This window comes from Pectinophora gossypiella, chromosome 1 (assembly GCF_024362695.1).
Source record: "Pectinophora gossypiella chromosome 1, ilPecGoss1.1, whole genome shotgun sequence".
In the NCBI taxonomy this organism is placed as follows: domain Eukaryota; kingdom Metazoa; phylum Arthropoda; class Insecta; order Lepidoptera; family Gelechiidae; genus Pectinophora; species Pectinophora gossypiella.
In genome coordinates, this window is record NC_065404.1 from 4,403,982 (window position 1) to 4,418,869 (window position 14,888).

Consider the following 14,888-nt stretch of genomic DNA (forward strand, 5'->3'; position numbering starts at 1 on the left):
GATGAGACGTTCGTTATGTAAAAATTGACGATTCAAAGTGTAACTATGTTGCTTACTGAATAAATATATTTTTAAATTTTGATTCAGAATCATGGTCAGAATCATCCCCCTGTTTTCGTTAAGTACTGTGTAATATTCTGTATATTAGGAAAATGATACTAATTCGATACTTACTTTTATTAGCGTAAGAAGTACAGCAAAAACAACACACGTACAGCACGTCATTTCGTTTCATTCACTGGACTGTATGTCCTTTGCCATTCCGTATCGGAAATGTTTCCTCATGTGTATTTTAAGTATATTGTTTCACGACAAAGAGTTTCATATACAAACACATTTTATACATAATCATATTTTTTTTATTATTGTTATTAAAATAGATGTCGTAGAGAGTATGACGGTTCATAATATACCGATTGTATGTGAGAACTGGAGCAACTAAATGAGTTTAATACATTTAGGACCGATGTTTACAAGATGGAATGTGTGTGGGTGGTATTGAAAGACGTGCTTAGGGAATGGGACGCTACTGTGCTTAGGGAGTGCTAGTTTCGACTAGTGATGTGCAGTTCCCGGGAATGTTTCCAAAGCGGGAATAGTAATAATAATAACTACGTTTACGCATACATTTACACCAATGCAGTGGCTACCGTATAACAATAACTTTCCGATCCCAAGTCCTTACACGACGTAGGGCTGCATTGGTGGAAAGTCACGCTTTTACACACACACACACGCACACGCACGCACGCACGCACGCACGCACGTAATATTATTACTATTAGTAGTAGTAAATAACACCACATCAATAAGTATAATAACTATATTTATATCAGAACAAATCAAGGGTCTTATATTTATTTGTTGAATAATGTCTTGCATTTCATGAGGTTCGCAACTATCTCCTGGCATGTCCTGTCCTGCTTCCAACTCGGACAGATCTGCGAAAATATGATAAAAACATTCGGTATCATTGTTTTTATTGATAGATCTTTCTACATACAAAAAAAAAAAAAAATTGGTCAGTGTTGGTTATAAGGATTTCTTGACACTTTGACATTTGATTTTTTTCAATTTCAAGGGAAGTTCCTTATCAATAGCATAAAATAAGGAATAATACTACGGATCGACCAACTGGGGCTATTGAAAATGAAATGATTTATTTAATTTCAGACCTAAATCCATATTTGTTTGTAACAACGTGAACTTAAACTATGTTAGTACCTATTCTACACATATAGTCATAAGCAATATTATGTAGCCACTTTAGAACCCTGTCGCACTATCATATTTGATATTTAATGAGGCTTACAGTTTAAATTGTCAAAAAAGTTAATGTGACATGGTTACAAAGTGTAACATATTAGTACTCGTGACCGTACATAGGAACTGCCAAGTTGCTATTATTTACTACAGCATCCATCGTCAGCAGTATCTATTGACATACTCAGACTCAGGTCTTTTCATACAATACACCTCGTTTTACCGAGGGGGAATGAGGTAGCAGGGTCCACAGAATACCAGCGTAGTGGCTCGCGCCGCGGCTTATGCTGAGTGAGGCCCTTTTATAAAGGACACCACCACCATCGTTGACCAGTCCATACACTCAATTATTTGTATTTCTCGTGTATGTTGTTTTTATTATGTGTTTTGTTTGATTGTAATTTGTGTGTTACTCTGTGTTTTATATTATATATTTGTTATTTTTTTTTTGTATTTGTTACTGTGGTGTCCCTTTATAATAAACGTTTCTTTCTTTCTTTAAACCTAGCTCAGCCGCTGGTTGGTTGCGTTCTATACGTAATATTAGGTAAGTATTCCTTGTTCTAAGGTTCAACTTACCGTCACAGCTGTAAGGTAGAAACAAGCTTGATATTTCAGGGACTCGCATGGCATACCCGGCAACAAATGTTCATATTTCCCCTTGTCACAGGTGTTGCGTACAGCATCCGTCATAGGTTTTACATCTGGTGACCGTTGACCTGTTGCTTCAAGCATCACGTTTATCAGGTAGTAGTCGACTTTGCCGTTTTTCAAAATGCCTAACCTTCCCAGTTGACATTCAGACATTTGGCACTGTGAAGCATATTCCAAAGGTATTTTTTCAATATTCCATCCTAAAGAGAAAATTGAATCGAAATCAATCTGACTCGGACGGGACTTGAACCCTTTTGTCAAGCCGGGAGTCCCGAACAAGTTATATTTTTTCGATTTAATTTTCTCTTTGTGAGTTTCCCTAAAAACAAAAATGCTATCGTACATTCAAAGTTCATCATCACCAGCCCATTAACGTCCCCACTGCTGGGGCACGTGCCTTCCCTATGGATGGATAGGTAGAACGGGCCTTAAACCATCACGCGGGCCCAGTGCGGATTGATGGTTATTAACGACTGCTAATGCAGCCGGGACCAACGGCTTAACGTGCCTTCCGAAGCACGGAGGAACTCGAGATGAAAACTTTTTTTTTTGCGAAAGTTGCTTTACTTCAACAATCGCAGACCGAGCGCGTTAACCGCTGCGCCACCGAGCTCCTCCACCGAGAAGATGTACTTAATTATAAGATTAGGCCAATATGCCCAAAAAAGATCTAACAAGTCGATATAAGTAATCTGTGTTGTAACCGTAGGTTGTAACATATAAGCAGAAGAATATTCATTGACTTGACACTAGATCATATTCGTTTGTTTTGGGAAGACAAAATTCAACAGAGCTATAAGTGCTGGTAGATGTCCAAATATCTCGAAACTACGACTTTAACTAAGGTAACGACCTCCGTGATCCAGCGGTTGAGTGTTGGGCTCACGATCCGGAGGCCCCGGGTTCGGATCCCGGTGGGGATATATCACAAAAATCACTTTGTGATTCCTAGTTTGGTTAGGACATTACTGGCTGATCACCAGATTGTCCGAAAGTAAGATCCGGACTGCACGTTAAGTCGTTGGTCCCGGTTACTACTTACTGATGTGAGTAAGTAATCGTTACATGAGCCATGTCAAGGGTCACACTTACACCAGGGTTGATGAGGTTGGTACTCCACCTCACAACCTACACGATAGAAGAAGACTAAGGTAAATTTTCTTTTTTCTGGTTAGTCATGACATGACAAGCTGGCATCAGGTTTAAATTGATTCATTTACAGGTCACCCTCTATATTGTCCTACTGCAAACCACATTTCCTCAATCAACCGGAGGGGATGTGGAGCATACTCCAGAACCTATTTGCAAGAGCTTAATCGCCCGAACGCCTCAGATTTGTAAGTAATTTGATGTTATGTTATTTATATACGAAATGCCCTTAGCAGTTGAAATTGCTGACCCGTGGGGGAATGAGACGTTGTCTTTTGTCAAGGACCTAGGGAGGGAGACGTTTGAGAGAGAGGGAGCATGATCCACGTTCTGGGTAATTTCTAGTTCAGCGCATATCTCTGGCCATACTGCGAAGGAACGGTTTGAGCCGGAAATGATCCTTGGTGGACTTTTTGAGTGATGTTGACCAAGCTTGTTGCTGATAAGATTTGTTCTTTGACGAAGCTTGTGTGGATTTCATTGACTGAGTTTAATTAAATTTTTGATGAAGCCTGTGGTGGATGCCTAGTCTTTTTTTATTGTAAATTAAATCGAATTACATATTTCTTCTGTTTATAGAAAATGATTTTTATTTTTTTTGTACTGAGTTGATGGTTTTTAAGTATGTTAAATAATTTATTAAATGCATTGTCAAATAATATACAAAAAGACTAGGCATCCACCACAGACTTCGTCAAAAATGTAATTAAAATCGGTCAATGAAATCCACACAAGCTTCGACAAAAAAGTAATCCTGTGTACGAAATTATTAATATTTTTTTTTTATATTTCATATTTTTTATTTTTTTTTAACGTCCGTGCCTCACTCGGCTGGGCCTGCAAAATACCGTGTCACTTTTTTTTTTTCCTACTGTTTGTTTGTATTGTTATTGTGGTGTCCTCTAATAATATTTTCTTTCTTTCTTTCTATTTGGCGTAATATTGTAGGAGTAGAATTCCCTGCCGTCATCTGTATTTCCGAATGCATATAACCCGGGTACATTCAAGGGCAGAGTAGGCGCCTTCTGGGTCCATCTTAGGCCTCAACAATGCCTTCGGGCAAGTCTGAGGCCAAGAGCAAACAAAAAAAAAGTCTCATCATCATCATCAGCCCATTAATGTCCCCACTGCTGGGGCACGGGCCTTCCCTATGAATGGATAGGGAGATCGGGCCTTAAACCATCACGCGGGCACTAGGTAAATATTATTTTTTCATAGATACCGTCCACTGTTTGGCTGTCATAAATCCGCAGGGATCCGTTTTGAAGATGTTCATATCTGCGGTACTATTCATAGTTCCACAGCAAAAGCTTCTTATGCTCTGAAATATACAAATTCGACCAATTAGTTTAGGTACCTATATATTATTATTATTATTATTTATTTAATTTTAAAATAACATAGATCCAATTGGTTAGTAACATGAATAAAACTTAAAAGATAATGTTAGTAGCGTAGGTGGTAGAAAAAAAAACATCATAAAATATCGTTCCTTTTTACGAGTATTTTGGCCCAGTGCCTCATAATAGGGGAGTCATACCTGGCCGCGATAGTTCTCAGGATGGAGTTGGAGCTGGCCCGCACCCTGCAGAGCAACGAAGCAGACTTTTTACGTATTAACGCGAAAAAGTCGTCGGTGTGCATCTGCGCAAACATGCCAGATGCGCTGCAGAAGCGAGGCAGCCCCAACAGCATCCTAAAGCCATTATTGTACTGGACGCGCAGGGCGTTGACGGCCTTCTGCGTGTAGCCGGTCCAAAGGCCACACGTGTAGAAAACCTGACAGTACGCTTTAAAAAGCGTAATTTTGACTAGTTCACTACAGCGTGCGAACCTACGAACCAGCATGTTACATCGGACCGCCATCGCCCTGCGCTCCCTCTCAATGTCCGCTTGGTCCCTAAGGTCGTCGGTCAGAAAGTGTCCTAGATATTTAAATTTAAAAACACGTTGCAATTCAATGCCATTTAATTTAATGGCAGGCACTTTCTCATATATATATATAACTGAAGCACAGATCATAACAAAAGTATATGAGTATTTTATAAGTTTAAAAGCTTTTGCCCGCGGCTTCGCTCTCGTTAAATTCGGGGTAACACGGTCTCACTTCCTACTTTGAAAACTGCGAAAAGTCCCATATAAAATTTCACCCCGACTTTGAAGGGGTTAGGGGCAGATTTCCAAAACAAAAATGATGCATGACTTTTTGTTACTCACGAATAGTCCGCGTACCAATCTTTAGCTTTCTACCATGAAAATTGCGGAATGTTCCACATAAATTCCACCCCCACAACCCCACTTAGATAGAGACAAAATATAATAGCCTATGTCACTCTCAATCACGTCAATTCGTTGCTCCGTTGCAAACAAACACACACACACATACACTTTCGCATTTTTAATATTGGTATGGATTACATTACCTCTGGATGAAACGCTTTCATGCACGCCTGCACAACATCGTAGGCTTGCCCCTATACAAAACAAACAAAACAAAGTTGTTATGAAATAGTGTTACCTATTGATTCACTCGCGTAGATGATCCGCGTCAAACATCGAATAACATTTGGCTTTGGCTTATAAGAAACATAAGGTTTATGCGTCTATGATGAACTGGGATTCAATAAAAACATAGATTATCTACATACGAGGGGAGGTCAAAAAGTTCGCGGAATGAGCGGGAAGGGGGTCGAAATTAAACACGAAACTATTTTTCCTTTTCAATATATTCTCCCTTAACCTTAACACATTTTCCGGATCTATCAAATAATTTGTTTATTCCATCATAAAAAAAAGATTTCTCTTTGCTGTCAAAATAGGCCGAAATTGCAGACTTGACTTCTTCATCATCGCCAAATTTTCGTCCACGCAGTTCCTTTTTCATTTTTGGGAACAAATAATAATCGCTGGGGGCCAAGTCTGGACTGTAAGGCGGGTGGTTTAATTTTTCGAACCCGCATCGGTGAATGGCAGCCGTCGCAACATGGCACGTGTGGACGGGTGCGTTGTCGTGCAAAAGGAGCACACCTCTTGACAGCTTTCCTCTTCTTTTTTCCTTGATAGCCTCTTTCAATCTATCCAGTAAAGAAGCGTAGTAATGTCCCGTTATAGTCACACCACGATCTTTATAATCAATCAGCAAAATACCTTCTGTATCCCAAAAAATAGTGGCCATGATCACTTCTTTGGAGGAGGTGTGCCTTTTTTATGCCACTGCATCGACTCTTGCTTCGACTCAGGTTCATAGTGGTGAACCCAGGTTTCATCTCCAGTAACAATCCGGGCCATAACTTCTTCCTTATTCTCTCCACAGAGCTCTAAAAACTGGCGAGAACACTCGACACGCTCGCTTTTTTGAAGTGGCGTGAGCATTCTTGGAACCCATCTTGCGCTGACCTTAGTCATCCCAAGATGTTGATGTAGGATATTTAAAATACTTGTTTCGGATACACCGACCATTGCTGCAAGCTGCTTCTTCTTCAAGCGGGTATCTTCTAATACAAGTTTCTCTACTTTTTCGATGATTTCCGGTGTGGTGGCCTCAATGGGCCGTCCGGAGCGGGGGTCATCTTCAATCGACTCTCTTCCTTGCTTGAAAAGACTATGCCACTTGTAAACCATGGTTTTACCAGGGGCAGAGTCCGCGTAAACTGCTAACAGCTCTTGAAAAATCGTCTGAGCGGATTTTCCTTGCTTGGTGAGGAACTTAATGACGGCGCGGTGTTCAATTTTCTCCATATTCGCTGAGTTCTTCCCGATTCACTTGTTTGCTGGTCGATAGTTCAAACGTTAATGACCCGATTTGCTTCAAACTTGGTACATATACTGTTAATGAGGTGTGCAACTAGCGGCTACCTGTACGAGCAAACCAACCCCCTCCAACCCCTCCATTCCGCGAACTTTTTGACCTCCCCTCGTAACACGATCAGTTGAGCTTAGAGACAGGTAGGAGTCGTAGAACCAAACTGTATTATGTAAGCTATTACTTAAGAGCTTCATCATCATCATCAGCCCATTAACATCCCCACTGCTGGGGCACGGGCCTTCCCTATGGATGGATAGGGAGATCGGGCCTTAAACCATCACGCAGGCCCAGTGCGGATTGATTGTTATTAACGACTGCTAATGCAGCCGGGACCAACAGCTTAACGTGCCTTCCGAAGCACGGAGGAGCTCGAGATGAAAACTTTTTTTTGTGGTCACCCATCCAATGACCGGCCTTTGCGAAAGTTGCTTAACTTCAACAATCGCAGACCGAGGGCGTTTACCGCTGCGCCACCGAGCTCCTTTACCTACTTAAGAGCTTAAGTATAATGATGTATTTTGCCCGTTAAAGAATGAAGTGGTCATCTCTGCGTTATCAGACAAAGAGAAGAGTGGGTTCATGGTTCATGCTATGCTCAGAGTATACCCAAGTGCATTATAGTACTCTGACAAACGGGCCCACTTCTGCGGGCTTAGCACCGTAAACGCGCTACTCTTTCTCGCCGCGACAGGGATCATCTGTCTCTTTCTGTGCAGTACTGTGAGAGAGTAACGGGTGGCGTATGTCGAGGCGAGAAAGAGTCGCGCGCTTACGGTGCTAAGCCCGCTGATCTATGTATTCGGTATATTACCTATAGCTCGGTTTATTTAACAGCAGAAGAGATGAACCCTAGTGTGATGGAGATAGATAGAAACATAACCTATCAGGAAAATGTTTACTTCAGACAGAGCAGCTGCCATATTAACTAACAAATTATCTACTTAGTAACCAAAATACTAGTTCGATACTCACTCTTACTAGCGTAAGAAGTACAGCAAAAACAACACTTGTACAGCACTTCATTTCCTTTCAATCACTGACTGTATGGACCATGCAGTATCGATATTTTTATATCGTTTCCTGTACACACACATTTTAAACATAATCAATTTAATGTTATTAAAATACACGCCAATAAAATGTGACGATTCGTAATATTCTGTTTGCAGGTGGGAAAGTCGAAAAAGTGAATAAGTATTAGAATCGATGTTTACAAGTTGGAGAGATATTGAAAGAAGAATTTAAGCTGGTGATTAATTGAATGGGGTGCTAGCAGCCAGGAAGTAACGAAGGCAAGTCTAACTGCTTAGCGAGTGCTGGATCCGACGCTTAAAAAAATTGACTCAATTTTCATTGAATTTGTGATAAGATAGCGTCAAGGTGTGGAATAAGTACAGTAACGAGAATTCAAAAGGTACGGATTTAGACATGTTTTTTTGTTTGATAATGATTGAAAGTGGACTAACGAAACACATTTATGAATCGAAAGTAGTGATAGAATCGGAAGAGAAAGTCCTTGATGAACATACTGCGACCAAAATTTGGATGTTTTAAAAAAGCCAAGCAAATGTGCTCTAAATCGGTAAGCGTGTATGAATATTTTAATATGAGTGGAAGAACCGAAAGCGGTGAGTTATGGTCGTGGTAAGTGGAATGCTGTGTGGATATACTACCAGTGGCGGCCCTAGGGCGGTGCGAAGAGTGCGACCGCACCGGGCGCCGAAATAGGGGGCCGCCAAAATCAACCAAGACTGGTCTACCTTAGGTAAATTTCGATGGCCGTAACGTAATCGGAAAATATTGTATTTTAAGGGGCTGAGGGGGCGTCACTTCGACCTGTTTGCTAAGGCCACCACTGTATACTATCTATTTGACAAATGTTTAAAGTAGTGTAAGTTTTTAGTAAGTGAAATAACACTCATTATGGGTAAGAAGACTTACAGTTCACGATTTTTTGTATTTTCACTAGACGTAATACACTTATTGATAGGTAAAAGATACATCTGCGGCATGGGCGATGATGTATTTCTAGTTTTGCATGTAAACAAAAGACGATTCACATGGTTTTTCTAGAACACTTGGCAGACAAGTGGCCATGTACAATTCGAAATTAAGTAACCGTTTTTTTGACAGTGTCCACATGGCCTGACTTGGAAAAGAAACATGCGATCATTTGTTTTCAACACCTTTTATCTGTTGAGATTCTTCTCTCTTTTAAAGACTCATTCGTAACAAGCTCGTTCTTTTCGGAATATGCGGTTGTTAGACGATCTTTCCGAATCTCTTTCTTTAGAAAAATATATCCTCTCAAGAACTCGTCGTATTAAGGTGTCACAATGCTCACATGTGGTTTGACTTGAAGACCAAAAGCATTTTAGAATCGAGAACAACACTCTTTCAGTTAAAATTATTCCTCGAAAAACTTTTCGCTCCAATTCCATTGTGAAAGATACTTCTCAACAAAGAGAATATAATCACTAATTTTCAATTTCAAGACTCAGGATTAAGTTCCAAATATTATATCACAAATTAAAATTTAGTTCTATTTTTGAAAATCTGTATTTTTAAATTTACCAAATGCCATACTCAAAAAAAAAAAGTTTCAAATGCCTAATTGCAGTCAGCAAGGAAGAGGAATGCAAAACTTTTAGTATGCTTTAGTTATTATTAAATATTAATAGTAGGTCATGTTACTTACTATTTTTGCCTACAAAAGCTTAAATCGTACTATTTTGGCGTTGAGATTGAAGCTGTCGGAATAAAATGTTATTTTGTTTTCATAGACCAACCTGAATGTCTTTATTAGGAGTGGTAGTAAATAACACCATATTCATGTTAAACAGAACGAATCAAGGGTCAAATTCATATATTATTTATTTATTTATGAAATATTGCCTTGCACTTTGTGAGATTTTCAGCTACCTCTTGGCATACGCGGTCCTGTTTCCATTTCGTGCACGCCTGCGAAAATATAAGGTAAAACATTGGACGTCATTTTACCATTGATCTTTGATAGGTACAAAATTAACCATGAAAGTGTCAAGAAACTTCATAGGAATGGCCAATATTAATGGGTTCTTGTTCTTAGGCAATATTGTTCACAACTTTTGGCACACTGATATTTGAAAGTTTCAAGGGAAGATTTTTTCTTCTATTCTTTATACATTGTCCCAGAAATGGTACTCTATTACGCGGAATTAAATACTAAAAATAGGAATAAGTGCGTAGTTGTTACATGAGCCATGTCGGGTCTTTGGCGGCTCCTATGATATTGGGGTGTGTAGGGTTGTTGTTCAACCTTACAACTCACACAAAAAGAAGTAGACTGAATGTGGTCCTATTTTTTCGAGTGTTGACGTACCATATAATATATGGATCTTGTAAGTACCTAGTTTATATATTCAATGTGGGGAGGACTGGTACATGGATCCGTTACCCACGGTATGCATTCGACTTTACGGACTATACTCCTAGTAATAAGGGTCATAACCGCGGCAAAATTGTGCATGACTAGACCCTAAATATATTCAAAACGATAATTCGAGGCAACGTCCGACCCTAGAGCTGTCAGTTATTTTGCCCAAATTTTTTGAGAGTCAGTTTGGCGGTGCAGAGAGGCAACGTGGGCAGTATTCTGGGGTTTTTTTACTTATAAATTATTTTAAAATTGTTTATAATATTGTGTGTGTTGATAAACAATTCAGACTATTCTGGGCGCCATCACACTCGCGTCAGACAGAGTACTGCGGGGCGGAAGGCAAGAGGGAAACCACTGCCCTATTTGTCCCTACACAGTAGCATGGAGAATGCTACACCGACAAGAGCGTGGCTCTTAAATTGACGATAATAAACAATTTAAACTTTACACTTACCATGGCAGACGTAAGGAAAAGGCAAGCGTGGTATTTCATGGCTTCACAAGTGATACCCGGAAACAGATTTTCATATTTCCCTTTAACACACTTGTTGATCACATTATCTACCATAGGTTTTAAATCTGGCATCTGTCTAACTATTGCTTGCAGAATGTCACTCGTCATTTTTAAGTTCATCTCTCCGTCTTTTATAAGACCCTGTTTTGTCAATAGACATTCTGATATCTCGCACTGTGAATCAAGTATGTTAAAGGCATTCAGTTATATATCAATATTTTTTTTTTAATGTAAAATGATGCCAAGACGAGGGCATATCGGTCGCAATGTCATAAAGTTATCAGATCTCATGTAGAGTCAAGCTTCTAACTCCCGAAACACTAAGCTCACAAACTCTACACGTTAGGTAAAATATGGGCATTGCTCGTTTCGTTGCTGCAAGAACTATAACAGAATGGCAATGAACAGTCAATTTTGTTGCCTTGCGCTCGGTGACGGAAGCGAAATAGTTTTTTCACCTTAGGGTTCTTACAGACGAACTGCAAGTTGTAAACGGCAGAGGCTACTTCAGCCGTCGCCACCCGTCGACGGCTGCGCTGAGAGGTGACAACTCTTGCGGACGAAACACGCCGCAACTGCAACGTCGCCACCTGTCGGCGGCAGCTGTCGACGCATTGACTGCTGCCGCCGACGCGTCGAAGGCAGCCGTCGACAGGTGGCGACGGCTGAAGTAGCCTCTGCCGTTCACAACTTGCAGTTCGTCTGTAAGAACCCTTATGCTCGTCGTAAAAAAAGCGTCTACTTGGTAACTATTATTTCTTCATAAATACCGTCCACAGTTTGGTTGTCATCATTCCGCATTGATCGTTCAATTTTATCGAGTCTACATCTACGTCCCTTGTATCTGCACAGCAGAATTTTTTCATGTTCTGTCAAATACACATCCGACCGATTAGTTTAATATACTTATAACTTAAGTATAGGATCATAGAATGCATTATACTAGTCGCTGCATCTTCGAGATTTACATTCAAAAGGTAGTCCACTCTTCAATGTACCAGGCACCGAACACATATTTAGAGCTAGAATTTTAAAAAAACAAGCGGGAACTGTCTTCCTTACAGTTCCCCTGGCACCCGCCACCCCCGCGTTTGGCCCCGCGTCATTGAGGAGTGGACTACATCTCTTCAGATGCAGCGACTTGTATAATTACGGTCAAACTTCACTTAGGTAAGTTTTTTAACTTAACCTTTAATTAGTGTCGGTTCCGAGTCGGCTTCAATTTTATTTTACTTTGACAGTTCTACAGAGTTCTACTAAACAGATTACCCTTGCGTTCTTCACTTAAGACATTGAATAAGGAATAATACTAGCTTACGATTAGTGCACACCAGCTGGTTTTAGAAAAGTACAACTTAAATACTGCGTGTAATACTCTCGTACCAAACGAAAGTGGTAGGCTACATTATTTTTAGGGCTTTCAAACTAAACTAATTTTTTATTATGCGACGGAATGCTCAGATATGTGAGTATTTTATGTGTTTATGTTACCTCGGGCTGGAACGCTGTCATGCACGCTTGCTCAGCATCTTGGGCTTGCCCCTAGATAAAACGTATTAACTGATAAATAATAATGTTGCCCGCAAGCCAGGTGTTATAAAATAGAGTTATTGAATCACTCGTGTGGATGACCCGGGTCAAACGGCGAAGAGTTTGGCTTATAAGAAACTTAGAATAGAATAGAAATCGTTTATAATCGTGTATAAAAAAGGACGCCACACACAAAAACAAGACAATAACATCGATGAAAATTTTCACAGAACAATTACAAAAAAGCATAGAGAATGTTCATTAGAATGATCATAAGGTGGTGGTGGACGTCCTGAGATAAAAGGGCCTCACTTAGCACAAGTCGCGGCGTGAACTACGACCCTGATATTATGTGGAACTTAAGGATTATACGTCTGTTGGACTGCGAGTAAATAAAAACACAACACGTTCATAAGATAAATGTAGGAGACAGTCAGGAGTCGTAGATCTCGTCTGTATGTAAGCTGCTACTCAAAAGCGTTACAATTATGCAAGTGAAAATGGTTTGGCGGTTCAGGAATGACGTAAAGAATGGAGTGGTGAGACAAAGAGAAGACTAGGTTCATGCGGTGCTAAAAAGTATCCATTTGTAATCTGACAAATTGTTCCACCTCTATACCAACTCTGTTGTTGTGTGTCTGTGTGTACCAAAAAGCCTATAGTTTGGTTTATGTAACAGCAGAATAGAAAGATAATAGACATGTCTCTCAGGAAAATGTATCGCTCTGACAGCTCTCATATTACCTAATTAACAAATGAACCTAGTAACCAAAATAACAGTTCGATACTCACTCTTACTAGCGTAAGAAGTACGGCAAAAACAACACTTGTACAGCATTTCATTTCGTTTCGATCACTGACTGTATGGACCATGCAGTATCGGTATTACTTTCTCACGAGTATTTTCGTATCATTTCACAACAAAGCATTTCCTGTATACACATATTTTAAACGTATTTTTTTTAGTAATGTTATAACTTATGAGTCTGTGTGGGGTGAAATTGAAAGATATAAGAGATAATGTGATAATGAAGTGCGAATGAAGAAAGGAGTGTAATGACGAGTTGAAAAACTATGCTTTGATGGTTCAGATATGTAAGAGGTACTTAATGATTGAAAGATTGAAAGAAATAGATCTATGAAGTCGTAGAATAGGGAGAGAAAATCCTAGGCGATCATACCGCGATCAAATTCTGGTAGTTTCAAAAATGGGCCAGGGAAATGTACTCGAAATCGGCGCGAATATAGTAATAAAGATTTTGTTGAAAGTGGAAGTGTGGTGTTAGGATCGTGGTCAGTAGAATTCTGCGGACATTGAGACAATGGGACATAGGTGTAAGGTAGACAAAAGAACATAAACGTAATGTTTGCAAAACATAGTTGGCTATTGGCATGTTTAGAAACAGAGAAATCCAGCTGCGTATGAGAATATCGAATTTTACAGGCGTACTAAATTTCAGGAACCATAACTCCCTCACTTCTCTTTTTTTCTATGTTTCATTAGTCTGTTTTTATTATTTTAACAAATGGGCTACTATTAAAATTAAAATATTAAGAGATAACCACAAAATAATGATTTCTGAACTAACAGAAAAATTTGAAAAATGTACAAACTGGATCATATTATATCGCTGAACACAGGTAGGTACATACTCAAAAATTCTAAATTATATGCTATGAACCGTTATTCGAGACCTATATAGTGAGATAGCATCGCCTTCGATTACCTACAAACAGCCCCTTACGTTCCCCTCCACGTGAAGTGTCAGGTGTCAAACTCGTTTTAGAGTGGAGGTGGAAAAACTTGCTACCGGGCTTGCGCTCGCGCAGTCTCGTCACATTGGCATCGACTTTCGTCGAGCGAACACCCCTTAGAAAACAGCGTTGCTGTTCGATAAAAAAAAAAATAAATAAATTTGAATTTCCTTTTTTCCGTTAAATTTTTAAAAATTTGTTTTTCAGTAAACAAGTGTATTTATTGATTTTGTCTCTGCGGAAGAGATTTTTTACCGGTGGTTTTGCAGAAGAACTAGCCAAAAATGGGTAAAAGTCCAAGCCCAAACGGGCATAGAAGAAGCAGATCCACGAGTAGTAATAGCAGCTCATCGTCAACGTCGTCGTCGTCTAGTTCGGAGCCTACACGGCGTAGTTCTCGCCCCCGAGAGCGAAAACAGCCACGTGGTCGTAATGACAGGAAACTGCAGGATTTATCGAATCAAGTAAGTGAAATACTGAATTATTTACGCAGCAAGGATTCTAACCCTTGTATTGCACAAGGATCGAATTATTCCGATTCAGAAATATCGTTACATCCGACTGAAGAGTTGAGGAGTTCATTAAATGCCAACGAACCGCTTTTCGAAAAGCCACAGTCTAGCAAGACTTTTGATTTTACTGTGAATACTAATTTAAAAGAACCCAACGTGGAGAATGCTACTGAAAAAAGAGTTGCTTTGCTAAATAAATTACATCACTTTGATTCTAATGAGTGGGAAAGAGTTCGATACATTGATACCGAGAAGAAATATCTTGCTAAGCCTGGCTTTTACGAAGTG

General features: G+C 39.7%; 2 protein-coding genes across 6 annotated transcripts in view; one reads left to right on the top strand and one right to left on the bottom strand.

The window, feature by feature from the left end:
* Nucleotides 1-8,113, top strand: part of LOC126381791 (probable histone-lysine N-methyltransferase CG1716) — a 35,836-nt gene extending 27,723 nt beyond the window's left edge. Inside the window, exon 20 of the mRNA XM_050031288.1 lies at nt 8,041-8,113. The gene's annotated coding sequence lies outside the window, so the exon portion shown is untranslated. The remainder of the gene's footprint in view (nt 1-8,040) is intronic.
* Nucleotides 810-13,996, bottom strand: LOC126381979 (uncharacterized). Of its 5 annotated transcripts, XM_050031658.1 has the most exons (8): nt 13,515-13,996; nt 12,295-12,345; nt 11,574-11,672; nt 7,844-7,951; nt 5,490-5,540; nt 4,289-4,387; nt 1,843-2,076; nt 810-941 (listed from the first exon to the last, which is right to left on the bottom strand). In XM_050031658.1, the coding sequence occupies exons 4-8, from the start codon at nt 7,892-7,894 to the stop codon at nt 858-860; spliced, it is 519 nt and encodes a 172-aa protein (XP_049887615.1). In that variant the 5' UTR covers nt 7,895-7,951; nt 11,574-11,672; nt 12,295-12,345; nt 13,515-13,996; the 3' UTR covers nt 810-857. The 5 variants fall into 5 exon arrangements, with proteins under 5 accessions (XP_049887615.1, XP_049887605.1, XP_049887625.1 ...); XM_050031648.1 differs by lacking the exons at nt 11,574-11,672; nt 12,295-12,345; XM_050031668.1 differs by lacking the exons at nt 11,574-11,672; nt 12,295-12,345; nt 13,515-13,996 and adding an exon at nt 13,126-13,251.
* Nucleotides 13,997-14,888: the final 892 nt, after the last annotated feature.

Bases quoted from the DNA above. Each gene is read 5' to 3' on its own strand.
- LOC126381979 (XM_050031631.1), bottom strand. From the start codon at position 13,206: ATGGTCCATACAGTCAGTGATCGAAACGAAATGAAATGCTGTACAAGT. The intron at 2,077-4,288 runs GTATCTATGAAA...TATGCTTCACAG, and splicing joins TGACAGCCAAACAGTGGACG to TGCCAAATGTCTGAATGTCA. The intron at 942-1,842 runs GTAAGTTGAACC...ATATTTTCGCAG, and splicing joins TCTACCTTACAGCTGTGACG to ATCTGTCCGAGTTGGAAGCA.